This window comes from Rhinolophus sinicus, chromosome X, assembly GCF_036562045.2.
Source record: "Rhinolophus sinicus isolate RSC01 chromosome X, ASM3656204v1, whole genome shotgun sequence".
Taxonomy (NCBI): Eukaryota; Metazoa; Chordata; class Mammalia; order Chiroptera; family Rhinolophidae; genus Rhinolophus; species Rhinolophus sinicus.
In genome coordinates, this window is record NC_133768.1 from 24,734,562 (window position 1) to 24,750,211 (window position 15,650).

At 39.8% G+C, this 15,650-nt stretch overlaps 1 protein-coding gene across 13 annotated transcripts in view; it reads right to left on the bottom strand.

Annotated features, from left to right (window-relative positions):
* Positions 1-2,130: 2,130 nt before the first annotated feature.
* Positions 2,131-15,650, bottom strand: part of DMD (dystrophin) — a 2,125,071-nt gene continuing 2,111,551 nt past the window's right edge. For 8 of the 13 annotated variants that reach the window (XM_074323908.1, XM_074323912.1, XM_074323913.1 and 5 more), the window contains one exon: positions 2,131-2,246. In XM_074323908.1, coding sequence (XP_074180009.1) covers positions 2,149-2,246 — 98 coding nt within the window. In that variant the 3' untranslated portion in view covers positions 2,131-2,148. Of the gene's footprint in view, positions 2,247-7,264; positions 7,297-15,650 lie in introns of all 13 variants that reach the window. The other 5 variants (XM_074323914.1, XM_074323910.1, XM_019710544.2 and 2 more) reach the window with 1 other exon arrangement.

A 15,650-nucleotide genomic window follows, 5' to 3' on the forward strand; every position in this document is an offset into this window, starting at 1 on the left:
TGATTTACAGTTTAATACTCGGTGGTTATAAAGAACACAAAATAACGTCCAAATTATGCTTAAAACGTAGCAATAAAGCTTTCGATTTTTATTCATATATTTTGACAGACTCACTCCAGAACTAATGTCTAAAAGATAAAACAAAAGATTAAAACAAAATTATGCACTCTACTTATCTGATTTTAGAATGAAACTTAAACTTCTTAGTAGGAAGTAAAGGAACCCCTTGTTTTAAATCGTGGTTCAAAAAAAAAGTCCTCAAAGAAAAAGTCCAGAGTCACATAAAGGAAGAAATGCAAGACTGAAACCAAATCTTCATGTAATTTGTTACCTTAGAGCTCTGGGTTTTCTTTGGGAAGTTAAAAAAGGGAAAAGAAAATGGAGGAAAATGTTCACACAATGGACAAGTGGTGAAGCTGTGAAATCAGGTGTGCACAATTATTAGGAACACCCCAAAACCAAAGTGAGGTAGAAATAGCATGAGAAGCCATGTTTGATGTTAATTATCATTAATAAAATAATGGACAAAACCCACTCTCCAAAAGTTAATTACACTTGATGTAAGAGGTAACAGATTTGCAAAACAATAGGTCACATGGTGATTTCTATTGAATGATTTTTAAAAATCACACTAATAAGATGAAATGAAAGAGTAAAGCTTTTTCCTACCAGTTAGTCCTCTTGAGTTTTTCTCCTTTTTTTTGAACAGTTTGTTTGTTCACATACTTAACCTGCCTAATCCACCACAAAGGGTTTGGCGTACCTTTTGGAACATTTGAATCAATTTTGCATTCCCACTTACAAACCTGTGTGGAATTACTTGTAGAGAAATGTAAAGGAGGGAAGCAGAGTTCATGAAATTCTGGGTGGATATTTAACAGTATCACAGTGTGGTGGGGCTACTGTCTTACATTTCCCAAGGGTTGTTTGAAATGAAGTCTTGTGGCATTTTAAAAACTCACTGTGATGGGGGGAAAAAAACCTTAAAAAAAACAAAGAAAAACTAAGACACCCAACTTCTGATTGACTGTGAGAAGAGGGAAGAATTATTTCATTGTAATTATAAAGATCTCTATGGTTATGAACATTCACCCAATCCTTTGGCCATTCAAGAGTGGCCTACTCCTTCAGAGGCCTCCTTGTCTCTGGGAGTTACAATCCCTTCTGATGCTCTGACTACCACTGAAGCATCATTAAATCTAAATCGTGGCATGGCCGACAGCAGGAAGCTCAGTATATCAAGCAATGGATTTTTGTGACATAATAAGTCCTGTGTACTCATTCATATGTTTCTTTTGAAAAAATTCGATACTCTACTTGTCAGTGGAAACTTTAAAGAAATACCTGAAGCCTCAGACAATGTTTTAGTGTGGTAGTTTCCCTCTGGCTTCAGGCTCCAGGGAAAAGTCATTCCAGACCAAGCGGGTAAGCCTGGATGACCAGAAGCAATTTCTTTCCAATAGCAAGTGTCAGGAACACTTGAACAAGAAATTGCAAAGGTCTCTTTAAATTTATATTTATCTATATACCTATAGTATCTATATACTTATAGACATATAGATGTATAACATGAAAACCCACAGCTAGTTCCATTCAGTCAACAAGTCCAAAAAGAGCAATGTGAAGTCATTTGGTGGTGTTAGAGGAAGTCCTATCTTTAATATGCAAGAAAAGAAAAGCCATGAATTTCATGTGGATATCACTCTAAAAGGATGCAAAACAATGCGCTGCCTCAAAGTGTGTGTGTGTGTGTGTGTGTGTGTGTGTGTGTGCGTTTGTTTTTAGGGGTTTTTATAAACAACTTTTTTTTTTATAAAGCACACTTTAGTTTACAATCTTTCTTTATAACTGTTATAAATTTTTAAACAACCCAAAATGCGTTCCATATAAAGAAATGGCAAGTTATTTAGCTATCAAGATTTTACATGTAGTTTTTCTTATAACTTTTTTTTGTACAATTGCATAGACGTGTAAAACCTGCCATTGTTAACAAAACAATAACAGACTTAGAAACTACTGAAATCTACAGTATAGTACCACTACCCTTCACAAAAATATAGATTTTTTTCTTGTAAACTCTTACTGTCTAATCCTCTTTGTTGTATGAATATTATAAAAACCATGCGGGAATCAGGAGTTGTAAAACATTTATTCTGCTCCTTCTTCATCTGTCATGACGGAAACTAAGGACTCCATCGCTCGGCCCAAATCATCTGCCAAGTGGAAAAGGCTTCCTACATTGTGTCCTGGAAAACAAGGAGAAAGAAAAACTTCACACAAGGTGCAGGTATCATCTCCCTGCCTTTTTGCCATTTGGGAAACCATTCCCCATTTCTTGGTGAGGACAACACAGAAGCTGCACTGAGGGGAGACGCAACAGGGTTTGGTTTTCACCAGTTTCCAGGACGGAGTGAAGCCTTGTTAATGAAGCCATTCCACATTGTTAGTATCAGCTTACTATTGGATCAGGCTATTGGTGTCATTTAAATGGGAAAATGACCAAGAGTGCACTCATCTTCCCAATGTCAATATAGATGAAAAGGATTCCATGGATAACCACAAGATTCCTGGCATCACAGGTATATTTCATGATGGGATCACCTTTCCACCTTGTTGCCGGAGATTATTTGCTCTGTACTCGGAATAACATGTTTTACTATCAAAAAGCCACCACCATAACAATCACTGCCACCACTGCCACTCTAATTGCCATCACAGTTATCACCATGACTACCATCACCACGACACGAAACCTTCCTTTCAAGGCTATTTCATGCTGTTGGCTCACTTCTCAGGCTCTGGTGGAGGTGACTACAGTAGTACCTCGGTTTTCGAACGTCTTGGTTGACGAACATGTAAACCCGGAAGTAAATGCTTTGGTTTTCGAACACGCCTCGGAAGTTGAACATGTCACGTGGCTTCCGCTGAGTGTAAGGTCCTGAGACCTAGCTGTCGGCTGTTTTGGGACGTTTCAGAACTCCAACGGTCTTCCGGAATGGATTACGTTCGAAAACCGATGTACCACTGTATTTGCTTTCTGCTTTTACTTTGGTTGGAAAATAAACTCCTGAATGGACCTTTTGGTACACTATTAACATTTGAATAAGGAAGCTTGAGGATAAAAAGCACTTTTCATTCCAAATTACTCTAGAGACTAATTATAATATGACCCACATGTGTAGCATGGATTTAGGTATCCTGCGAGTCCATTTTTGATCTTCTAAATGAGCGTTAACTATCAGAAAAGCCTTTTAATAATAATGTGACATGTCCTAGCATTAATCCCCCAGCATGGAGCACAAAAGCAGGCCAACGTCCCTGGATACTTTGTGGCAAAATTCAGATCTAGTGGGAGATAATTAGAAACATACTGTATGGCTCTGCCTTTTCATATACGTCCCATATTTTTATATGACTAATTTTAATTCTTGGACATTAGTAAATCACTCCACTATTCCAGCACTGCCTATGGAACTAAAAATGCTTTAGTAGGCTATTACTACGTTGCCATGAATCAACTTTACAGATTCCCATAATCATAGTTAAAGTCCCTATAAAAATTAAAGGTAGACAAGGGCAGGTATTCTGTTCTAATATTTATTTCAAGAGACATATCGTTTTTATTTATATGAGAGAGCGGATCTGAAGAGGATTCACAAGCAGGCACTTAAACAGTGATGGCACCAGATCTAATTAAGACATTAAAAGTTTACTGACATTCAGCCGTTTATATTAAGGTGACCAAGTTTGTACATCTCTTTCAGCTTTATTAGTGCAAAGAGATTCAGTGAGTACTAATTATGTTTTTAAAAAGCACTTTGGATTTGGGTTGAGACTGCAAATACAGAAACTTTTAACAAAGGATGTGTGCCAGTTGTTTGGCAGCCCTCAGTGGAAGTGAGGGTTTGGTTTTTCTAAACCATAAAAACTGTAGGAAGACATAGTGGGTTCTTTGCTGCTCCTTACAGCTACGAGCACAAATATGTAACTGCTGCCACCAGGTTACAGGGCTTCCCTTGTATCTGTATTTGACTGCCCAGCACCCCTGGGAAAGCTGCACAATTATTCATGAATGACTGAAAATGGATGGACTAGCTGTACATTTTTAATTACTTGCAATCTCAATAGCAATTAATGAGGCCAGTAAAAACAAAACCCAAGACTTACAACCTGATACCTCAATATAATTCCAACTATTTGTCATTACCCCCATCTGACTACAGTATAGTTCACCCGGTAGTTAGAAAGTGTATTACAAAACATAAAGCGGAGAAGAACTCATTTCCCCCCCCATGGGCTTACTGATAATAATCAAAACGTGTCTATTTTAGTTAGACTGTGTGCTATGGCATGTGGATTGCAGTTCTAAAGATAATAAAGTCAATGGATTTATAGATTACAGCAGGTCCTCGGATACTATCGTTTTGTTATAATGTTGATGAGATGCCATAGGAACCTAACTCTTGTTAATATCAATTAACCCATAGTAAAAGTGGTCTTGTTATGTTGGTTCACGTCAAGTCTCAGAACTTATCGATAACGTTAAATGAGGACTTACTGTATATAATCAAGTGGTGCTGCTACTCCTTGAAATGGTGTCCAGTTACTACTTGAATGGAAAACTCTTGAGTCTCTCAAGAGGCATACGTGCTAGGGGTATCTGCTATTTAAAAAGTTACCAGGTAAAATAGAGGTTCATTACTCTTACTATAACACACACACTCCCACGAAATGTTAGGTGGCCTTTAGCCTGTTTAGGCTGCTCACGTTCACAAATGACCTCACGGCTGTCCCTATGCTAGAAAAATGAATGTTCAGTCACCATATCTCTATTATGCAAAGCTTTGCTTGCTTTATTTACAATTACCTGTTTCATCAGAATAATGCTTCCGGTGTATTTTTCATGGAGGTTTTTATTAGAGCCAGAAAGAAAATTCTATCTCTGACAAAATACTGCCCCAAAGAATCATATACCTCAACCCGCTGGAGGCATAAAAGTGCACTGTGATATGGGGACAGAAAATAGCTTTGTACTCTGATTCTGCTGTCCATGTGTGTAAGACAGAACATTACTGAGGTCCTTCATTTTATATGACAGATGTTCCTAAAGTCAAAATTAAAATCTTATACTACGAGTGCAAGAGGCATTGAAAAGCAGGCAGGGTTCAGGCACCTGCAATCAGTTTCAGGCACGGGTTGATGAAGATATGCGCCTACAGAAAGCATTCATTTAATCCATTCTTAAGCAATGATTGTTGAACACAAAGGCGCCGTGCATTGAGCATTAGGGCACTTGTATGTTTTTGCAAGTTGGTACCAACTGCAACACGCATTTAGTCTCACATGCCACCACTGCCTGAGGGAACTGTGTTCTGCAGTGATTGGAACTGAGACTCACTGGCAGTGATCCAAGACCTCAATAGCAATCTGGCCCTGTATTTTAAAAAAAATACAATTCTCAAATAAATGGGGAGCATTTAATTGGCCAGAGCCAAGCCAGAATAGTGCAGTGAAATTTGCTTATATTCTCTATAATTTAACCTTTGGAAAAAAAAAATATCTGGCCTACTGTACATTTGGGGTATTTTCACAGCATGAAAAATATCACTATTATTTTGATTCTCTGGCTTTCTGGAAACTTATCTGACTATAATACATCTTAGGTCATAAAGTTTCTAAATGCCTATATGACTTCAATGGTATGTGCTCATCTTTTCTAAAATTCATTCATGAGAGAAACATGTTCAGGGTGGGCAAAACTATGGTGCAACTTTTTACAAGTTAAAATTCATTTTAAGGGGCACTTACCATAACAATGAACTCAAGAAGTCTCACATAAGAAGTATACAAGCCAGGCAAACCTTCAAGAGCATTCAATGCTTCAACAATTCGGGTTTCCTCAGTGTCTCCTCCCAGCCTACCACTCCCTCCCTGGGACCCCACTGCCCCAAGCCTTGGCAGGGAGCGCTGGTGTAGATACAACACACTTGAAGGATCATTCAATTCATTAGACTTGCATGGCATGGTGTTGGCAGAATTTCCAGTATGACTCCTGATGTTTAAATGAATCCATGGCTACTCTTGTCCATCCTGTTGTTAAGGACCCAGAACCTTCTCATATAAGGACTCTCCACCCATCCAACCTGTGTCCCAGATTAATACATGCTATTGCCGCTCATGAGAGAGCTTTCCTCCTTGCGTCCTTCGCACTAAACTCTTGGTAAGGACAATCTTTTTTACTTTGGGATGTCACTTAACACTTTGTCATCCAATAGTGATTTGATTAGGTAATTCAAAGTTCAGACAATACTGACGGTAGAAGTATGAAGCAGCTCTCACTGGCACACCCTGAACCACATTCGGTTATAACGCTGTACCTTCCCCTTTTAACCCATAAGGAAGCATTCAAAAAACCTCTCAAGACTCCAACATTCAATTTTCTTCCCTAATGGGTTCATGTTCTATCTGGCTTCAAATGCCAAATTTAAAAAAGCATCCTCTAACGGGCATGTTGAGATGACGTAAGCCTTTCAAACCATTTTATAAACTGGCAGTAAAGCCTAAGAGTTAAGAATGGGGCGCTGGAGCCAGACTGCCCAGATTCAAATCCTCTGTCACCTTGGACACCCGGCTGCCCCTTTCACTGACTGAGTTTCCTCATCTGTAAAATGGGGTTAATAAGAATACCTACCTCATGTCATGAAGATTACATAATGAAAAAGACGGCAAGTACTTAGAACAGTGCTTGGCACACAGTGAGTGCTCCAAAAATATTAGCTAAAGTGGGGAAAGAAAGAGTGTAGAAACCAGGGAAAAAGAAAACAAAATGAAATGAAGTCATCCCACAAAAATGAAAACCAAGGGCCCTGGCGCAAAATGTTAGGGTCATTGAAGTGGAAAGAAGCTTTATGACTCATCAATTATGTTCAAGGCTAAATTTATTTTGAAGATGTTGTTTGGGTTGTAAATGGCAACAGATGATGAACTGCAGGATGCCAACCCAGGGACTACAAAGAGTTGCGATTTTAAAGAGATTCCTGCTCCCCCAACCCTTGGTCCTGTCGTCATGGTGATGACAGTGGCAGTGAACATTTGAGGAATGTTCCTCATGAGCTGCAAGTGGAGAGATGACTACTGTCCTTACATGATGACACGTGTAATACATACATGCGCGTGCACGCCCACAATTCTCACACAAACGCCAAACATAGAAAGCAGGATGAGACAGACAGAAGCCATGGCTGTGAGCCTGAATCTCACTAACCTCTCTCATTGGCTTCCCAGGGGTATTTCTTCCTTTAATAATAGAGAGAGGAAGAGGCAGAAATATCAGAAAGGAAAAAAAAATCATGCATATAAATACAGTTTCATACCAATTTGCTTCTTTTACCAAACAAATGTTGAGATGACAATTCATTTATTCCCTTCTGAAAAAAGAAAAAAAAAAAAGAAAAAAAAAAGAAAAACAGAAACAAAAATAACCCAAAAGACACATCTAGTCAAATAACTTTACATACACTTAAATCAGTGTAAACAGATAACATGATCCAGGAGACATCACTCATTGAATCCATGGAGATTACGTGGTAAAACTGGATGAAAGCTGGCACAGTATATAAATCTGACAAATCGAACATTTTCAAGGGCAACTGTAGAATCTCAAGCTTAATGTCCCCAAATCTGAGAAACTCTTTACTCTGGACTTGACAATCTACACACCAAAACATTAACAGCAGTTGCCTCTGTATGCCAAAAGTGTGCACCCCAAATGCAACGTAGAATGTCACAGAGTCCAGACTCTATCCTCTTGGAAGAATTTGTTCTATCTGGTAGAAGCTGAGTATGCCCACGATGGGATTGGGGGCATTTGAGGAAACAGAAAGAAAAAAAGGGGGAGGAAAGAAGTCCTACTCATGGGCAAGCCCCAGGGCCAGATCCAGGAAGAAGCCTTCAACTTTCTCCTTGCAATTCAACAGGTACAGGTATCAGGAGCCTTGAGAGTCAATGGCCAAAAATCCACGGGCGTTTGCTTTATGGCATCCTACATCTGTATGCACGTATTCATTCTTGAAGAGCAGGTTCCAATGAGGACTTTTTAATAATATTTATAATTGGACAGAAAATCATGGCTCTCTGGCCATACTTAGCATGCCCTGGCCATTCAATTTTCTTTTCTCTCCTGGGTCTTCCAAATGAAATTTTGGTTTTCAAACTTTGACTTTCGCAATGGGACATTTCCTAAAACCACCTTCTATGAAATCCCAGTGTTTAGAGCCAATCAAAGCAGAACTGTGAGAGATGCTGCACATCATCACGCCCACCCCACCAACACCACCATGCTCAGGGGCTCCAAGAAAACGAAAACTCCTTGAAACCATTTGAGAACTACTGGTCGAGAGTGAGGAAGTATGGAGCTGTATTATTCCAACAGAAATCTTTCAAAACTCAAGTTTAGGGTCTAAACTTCTAGTGTACATTTAAAGGTTCTTTAAGTGTGGCTTTTCCTTCCTCTCGAATTTTCCTAAGTGAGTCTGAAATCTCTTAGGAGTACGAAAACTACACGTTTAACCACGTCAGCATGGTCAAGGTATTCACGACCCACCTCAACCCAGGGAAAAGAGAGAAAAATGGGTGCTGGCTCCTCAGTTGGGGTGTTCCCAGTGGTAGGCCCGTATCAGATGACAGGAAGAAGGGAAGGAGGAGAACATCATTTTATTTTTGTTGGTTCCAATGAATGTCAGCATGAATTCTACATCCATTTCTTTTGATTCCTTTGACTTCATAGTTCTACTACCTGGTACTAATTCTCTTCCCTTCCCTCCTGGAGGGCAGGGCCCACATGTTGCTTACCCACCTTTCTATCCCCAACACCTGGTATTGTACCTTGACTAGTGTTTCCATGCGGGAATTCCCGCCTGTTCTCAGGAATTTCTTCCGCTTTCCTGTTCCCGAATTCCGAGAAAAGTTGGTCAGGAAATCAGGGAAATCGGCTCCTTGAACTCAGGTGGTTAGTCATATCAGCCATCACTTTGTGGAAACGATTCATTGTGGAGAACAGAAAACAGTTTATATCTCGGGATTCGGGAAAGGGAAAGCAAAAAAAATTCCTGAGAATGGGCGGGAATTCCCCGCCTGGAACCCCTAACCTTGACACTATGGGTATCTGATAAATGTTGGCTGAACGGAATTAGTAAGGCAGCCGCTAGGCCATGGCCTCAAGTCCTTAGTGTTTCAGGCAACTGGGCCCTGCTTGCTACCCTCCAGCCTGGATGCCAAGGGCTGGGAACTTGTTCTGGATTGTAACTTTGGTCTATTTTTATAACTTCAGAACTTTAGGAAGGACAGTGATGTTAGAAAGCAATATGATTTAGTTTCAGAATATAATTACGGTTCCTAGAATGACAAAGGTTGCCTATCTTGATTAACTCTATATGAGCTCATTCCAATGTGCTCATTCATAAGCATAGTACAAAAGGAAGATACTTTTTGTTTAAAAGTTAAAACAAATAATGTTTTCTACAGTATTAGGAAGTTCTACACTGAGGAAACAGGCTGACTGGTTGCAATTAAGAAGATTCTTTATCAATAAATAAATACAAGTACCAGATAAAGGTTTTATTTCACAGATACATTCTTTGGAAGTGAGTTTCCTTAGACATTCACTTAGGGTGTCCATCTGGCAGTGTGGTATGTTGTCAGGAAATGAATCAAGAGAAAAGGGAAGTGTGTTGGGGAGTCCTAAGTCTAAATAAAGAGCTTGGTCAGGGCTGGAGAAGTCGAGTTTTTCAGGCAGCATGACTTGAGATGATTGGTTGTAATTATTTCAGAGTCAGAATCACAGGACATTACTGTTTCTGGGTACGGTTAGCTTCTTTATCACACTTCATTGACCATTTAAAAAGGTTTAGAGTGAGTCCCTTGCTGTACTTTATACTCAAACATGCTGGATCTCTGGTGAACATGGATATAAATGCACAGGTAAATTCAAATGCAGTTTTATTGAGCTGAAAGCTGATCAGCACCGAAGCCTGTGTAATGAGCTAGAATGGACAAGAAAATAATAGTGTAAAGCAGGGACTGGCTAACTTCCTCTGTAAAGGGCCAGATAGTAAATATTTTAGCCTTTGCAGGCCACGCAGTTTCTGTAGCAACTATTCTACTCTGCCACAGCTACCCGGCCCTTGTAGTGGGAAAGCAACCACAGACAATATGCTAATGAATGGGTATGGCTGTGTTCCAATAAAAATGTATTTACAAAAACAGGCTGTGGACCAGATCTGACCCATGGACTGTAGTTTGCTGGCCCCTACTGTAAAGGAATAAGAGCGCAAATCCTTTATGGAAGCAGATAGGAAACAGAACGGTGCCTGAAACGGGGGCCATGATGCTTCCATCTGCCTTGGTTCTTTATGTGGCTCTTCCATCAAAGAAGCACAGATAAGACTTGAATTCTAAAGGATGGCAGGTTTTGCACAGCTGTTGGTTTGGTCATTTAGAGGTATTTAACAGAATGTATGTGGGCTTATTTAGAAGGGTAGTATGAGAGGGAGAGGCTGGTGTGGGCTGTTGGGGATAAAATTAATGGGGTACAAGTTAGCAGGTAAGAGATCACACGGGCAGCAGAAATACCTGCATAGCGCTGCTAACTGCTTTCTGAATTGTCTTACTGCACTAAGAGCTTATTTTGGATCCCGTCATTTATTAATCTATGTACTGTGGCACCTCACTTTTAGAGAACCCAATACCATACCACTGACTCAGGAAGCATTTCTTTCGTGAATGTTCACACATATAAAAATACCTTTGTTAGACTGCTAGATGATCAGAGACATAGGGACAAATCGCTTACAGAGTTTATTTTTAAATTATGTTTGTTGTTCATTCTACCCATGTAGTGTTCCTATAGAATAATCGTGAAGATTTAGAAGGTGTCTTGCAGTAGATAATGATTTTTATTACAGTGGAACTCAACTTCTACATATACTTATAGACAGATGGACAGATTATAGATAGATAAATAGACAGATTAGATAGAAATTGGCCAACATTCCGTGTTTAATTTACAGCGAGCCACTCAAATTCCCCAAGTGGCTGTGAACAGCTAACTATATCTAGAGATTAATCAGGAAAGATATAAACACAAAGCTAAATGTGTACACATTCACACCTTGAACGTCGTAAAGTTTATATTGGCTATTATGCAGGATAGTTTGGCCATCAGTTTATTACTAAATGGAGAAGCAGGCAACCCCTTCATTAATTTGGATAATGGTTTAGCAAGGCCTTCGAGATAAGATCAGAAGGCTAATTTAACTTGCTGAATGGCCATGAACCAGGCACTTCAGTTCTTTGGGCTTCCAGGTACTTTTAGTGAAAATGAAAGATGAAGATTAGCTGACACCTTAAGACTTGAGCTCTAAGTTGAAACTGTGGTGGTAGGAGTGGTAGGGGGGTGGTAGTGACAGGGGGTAACAAACAAGTTGTAAAAATTTAAAGTACACAATAACTCCCCTATCTATATACTTTACATGTGTGGACAACATAGTATTTTTTTTTTTTTTTAAAAGGTGTTTTCCTCTGTGTGCAATTATCTAGCAGGGTTAAGTAAACCATGAGGTGGTATTTAAGAGCACATTTCCAGTAAATGTGAGACCTCTGGCTCTGACATCTGTTGTGAGTTACTCAAACAGCTGTCCGAAACAGCTGTAGCCATCGTGAACTTCATTTTTTGGTAACACAACAGGAACACGGACGGCAGACTTAGAATGAAAGTATAATGTCTTCCAATGACATTAACAAGGTCTTGGCAGAAACTTCCATCGTAGAAATTCTAAAATTTACAATTTTTACAAAAGATATCCACCTGGGTAAGGAAGCCTGAGATCAGTAGTTTTAAACCACTGGATCAGAATATCAATGCAGTGGGTCACAACCAGCAGTTTATTTTTCAATAAATAAAACAGAACAACAGTGTGAATTATATGCAGCATGGAAAGTACTGCTTCTTGAAACTTTTGCTTCTGATCTTTGTATATACGTCGTACATGTGACTATATATAAATATATGTGTGGTGTATAGACATGGTGGGTGTATACACATATCTATGTGTATATACATACACATATAATTTATTTTGTATTTTGACTGCACTCTGAGATGTAAAATGTTTCCCTTACTACGGATAATGGTCAAAGAAGGTCAAAAGCCACTATTTGGGACATCAAAGAGGCTACAGTGCCCTTTCATTTAGGAGAGTCTGTAATCCTGAGAACGTAAGATTCTCTGTTTAATCTCAACCTAACATACCTACTAACTGGTAAGATGTTCCCATTAAACCCTAACATATGTGTGTGTGTGTGTGTGTGTGTGTGTGTGTGTGTGTGTACATATATATATATACACACACACACATATACAGAGGGTGACAAAAAATGTATACACGTCTTAAGAAAGGAAAAAAACTATATTACATTTGTTAATACTCAATATATACCGGTAACAAAAGATGAATACAAGTCATGTGTATACATTTTTTGGCACCCCCAGTATATTCTCCATTCTTTCAAAATAAAAACAAAATACTTTTTGTTAGAAATGAGGCACCCAAAAATGCACTTTTTGGAGTATGTTGATAATTAGCTAATTTTTAAAATGAGACTTTTTATCCATTTGAATTTGGTGGGGGAAAGAGGTGTGATAGTGTGATTTATAATAAGCAACACATACCATATTTTGCCGAGTATAATGCACACCCACGTTTTTGGCCCAAACTTTCAGGGGAAAAAAAATAATCTTTCATTTTAATTTTTTAATTCAAATTTTTATTTGTTTACATTTATGTACTTGTTTTTTGTATTTTAAAGGAATTTTAGCACTTATTTTGCTAACATATTATGGTACAAGAAATTTTATGTAGCAAATAATTACAAAATACAAGAACAGATACAAGAAATTTTATGTACTGGTAACAAATTTATGATATTTACGCATCACCGATTATCATATTCCAGGGTATTATTTTGCATACAGATATTGTTATTGACTTCTAGAGTTAAACTTTTAACTCATAAGCATAAATAAAAGAATTAAAAACACTTATATAGATACGGAATTAGTACTACTCATGTATAATGTGCACCCTTACTTTTCCCTCACAAATTTGGGCCAAAAATGTGCATTATACACGGCAAAATACGGTATTTGGTTTTTGTCCTTCCCTGTGAGGAGAGGCATCAAGGTGACTTTTGTTATGTTAATGAGCACCGAAAGATGGGGGCTGGTTGCCAGTGGAGCCAACTATGGGATTAGAGGGTTGGAACTTTCAGTCCTCACACCCAGACCTCCAGGGCTAGGAGAGGGACTGAAGGCTGAGTTCAATCACCAATAGCCAGTGAGTTCATCAATCATGCCTATCTGTGTGATGACGCCTCCATAAAAACCCAAATGGAGGGGGTCCAGAGAGCTTTTGGATTAGTGAACCCACGGGGATTTGTGGAGAGTGGTGCTCCACAGAAGCTATGTACCCCTTCCCCATGCGTCTCTTCCTTCTGGCTATTCCTGAGTTATATATATATCCTTTTATAATACACAGGTAACTAGTAAGTAAACTGTTTCCTGAGTTCTGTGACCCACTCTCCAAAGTTCATCTAACCCAAAGGAGAGGATCATTCGAACCTCCAATCACAGCTAGTGGGTCAGAAGCACAGGTGACAACCTAGACTTGAGAATAGCACCTGAAGTTGGGGACAGTCTTGTGGGCTGAGTCCTTAAGCTGTGGGATCTGATGCTATCTCCAGGTGGACAGTGTCAGAATTAAGTGGAATGGGTAGGATTCCCAGCTGTTGTCCAAGAATTGCTTGCTGGTTTGGGGAAAACCCCCACACATTGGAATTGGGTGCAGAATCATAAAAAAGGAGTAATAATAAGGCCTAGTTTGGCAGGAAGTAGCAAGAAAAGAAAAAATGTCAAGGTCATAGCATCATAGAAAGATCAGGCAGATCTAGCAACTTATCTACTCTCTTGTGATATATTTTTCTGATTGTGTTTTCTTCAGGAAAATGATTTTAATTCTCAGGCCACCACGGTACTACTACTGAATAAGCAGGAACTTAGTTACTGGAATTGGTATCACATAAAGCCTCCTTATCCCCTATTTGAGAACTCAAATTAGCACTCAGGGGACGATACTGCTTCCATGAGCGCTAATTTCGTAAACACGATGCAGGCAGCCTGAATAGTTTCCCAAGTTTCCACAGACGTAAGTAAATCAGTATCATCCAAGTAGCATCAGAGATGCTAACTGCCAAATACTGTATCAGAGGAAGCATGTTTCTAGTCTTGCAGGCGGCTACTTTCACACCCATGTGGTGTCTAGCTTCAAGGACTCTAAAAAGGGGATGCAGGGAGAGGGTGGAACAGATTTCACCTTCAAGACAATTAGGATGGACCAGAGGCCCAGTACAAAAAGGCTGCCTGGGGGAAGCAGAGCCACGAGCCCTGCTGTAGCCTCTTCTCTGTTACATTCCAGTTGTTTAGATGTGAAAGAAATGCCCAGGCACCAACAAGTAGCCACTCACTTCCCACAGAGCTTTCAGTTCAAGGGGCTGGGATGAGACAGTGTCCGTGACCTTCAAGGGAAAGCTTGGAGACAATGAAATGTGTGCTATACGTGGGCCCCAAAGTCCTGGCCCTACTAGTAGCTGCGTGATTGTGTAGAAGACACTTGTTTGGCCTGTGGCTAACCCCCTATTTATCCAAAAGCATGCTTCTAGGATTCATTTGTGTCGTCCCCATCTCCATTACAGCAATAATATGACTGTACTGTGATTTGAACTTCTTTGGAAGTCTACATCCACGACTGACCATACACACCTCGAAGGCAAGGAACCTGGCATTTCTTCTTTGCATCCCTAACCCTCCACTGACAGGCTAAAAGTGAAAGCATGTGATTTCTGACAAAGAGGCATATGATCTTCTCATGATAAATCAAGGCATCTAGGAAGAGGAGACAGCTAAGATAGTCCTTATGGGGATGCAGGTGGTGGGTGTGGGGTGGAGGGTGGGTGGAAGACAGATAAGATCTTTATCTGTTAGAATCAACACCTCAGAGGTGCTCGGTGGTGCAAAGATGGCTGCTGCAGACATTTAAAATTAACTTCCCCTGATGGTTCCTTAGCAACACTCTATAAGAACATTAATGCTTTTAATGTGCACTGCACAACGTTTACTCATACATCAAATAGCTAGGAAATGGCCGTTGTTAACTGACACTGAACAAAAAGGTAGGCAAAACAGCGGGCTCAAACCACCCTCCTCATTGCCCTTCTGGAGAGGAACAAATAGCCAGATTCTCGGCGGCCCTTCCCTCCAGGGCTGCCCACGAGGAGGCCCAGTCACTGGCCACAAAGCCGTGTGCTTTCCCTGTTTGGCTTCTCTAGGCTTTCCTCTGTTTGCAAACAGGTGCTTGCAGCCATTCTTTCTATTCACCGAAGGGATGTGGGTCATTGACTTTGTTTTATGTCAGGGAAATTAACTTAAATAAAAACTCCAAAACATTAACAACAGCGGCACAGTACCTCCTTGGGTAAGGCAAAACATCTGAAGCTCATACTGCCTGGTGGGAAACTTTGGTGGGGTTTTGTAGGAGGGG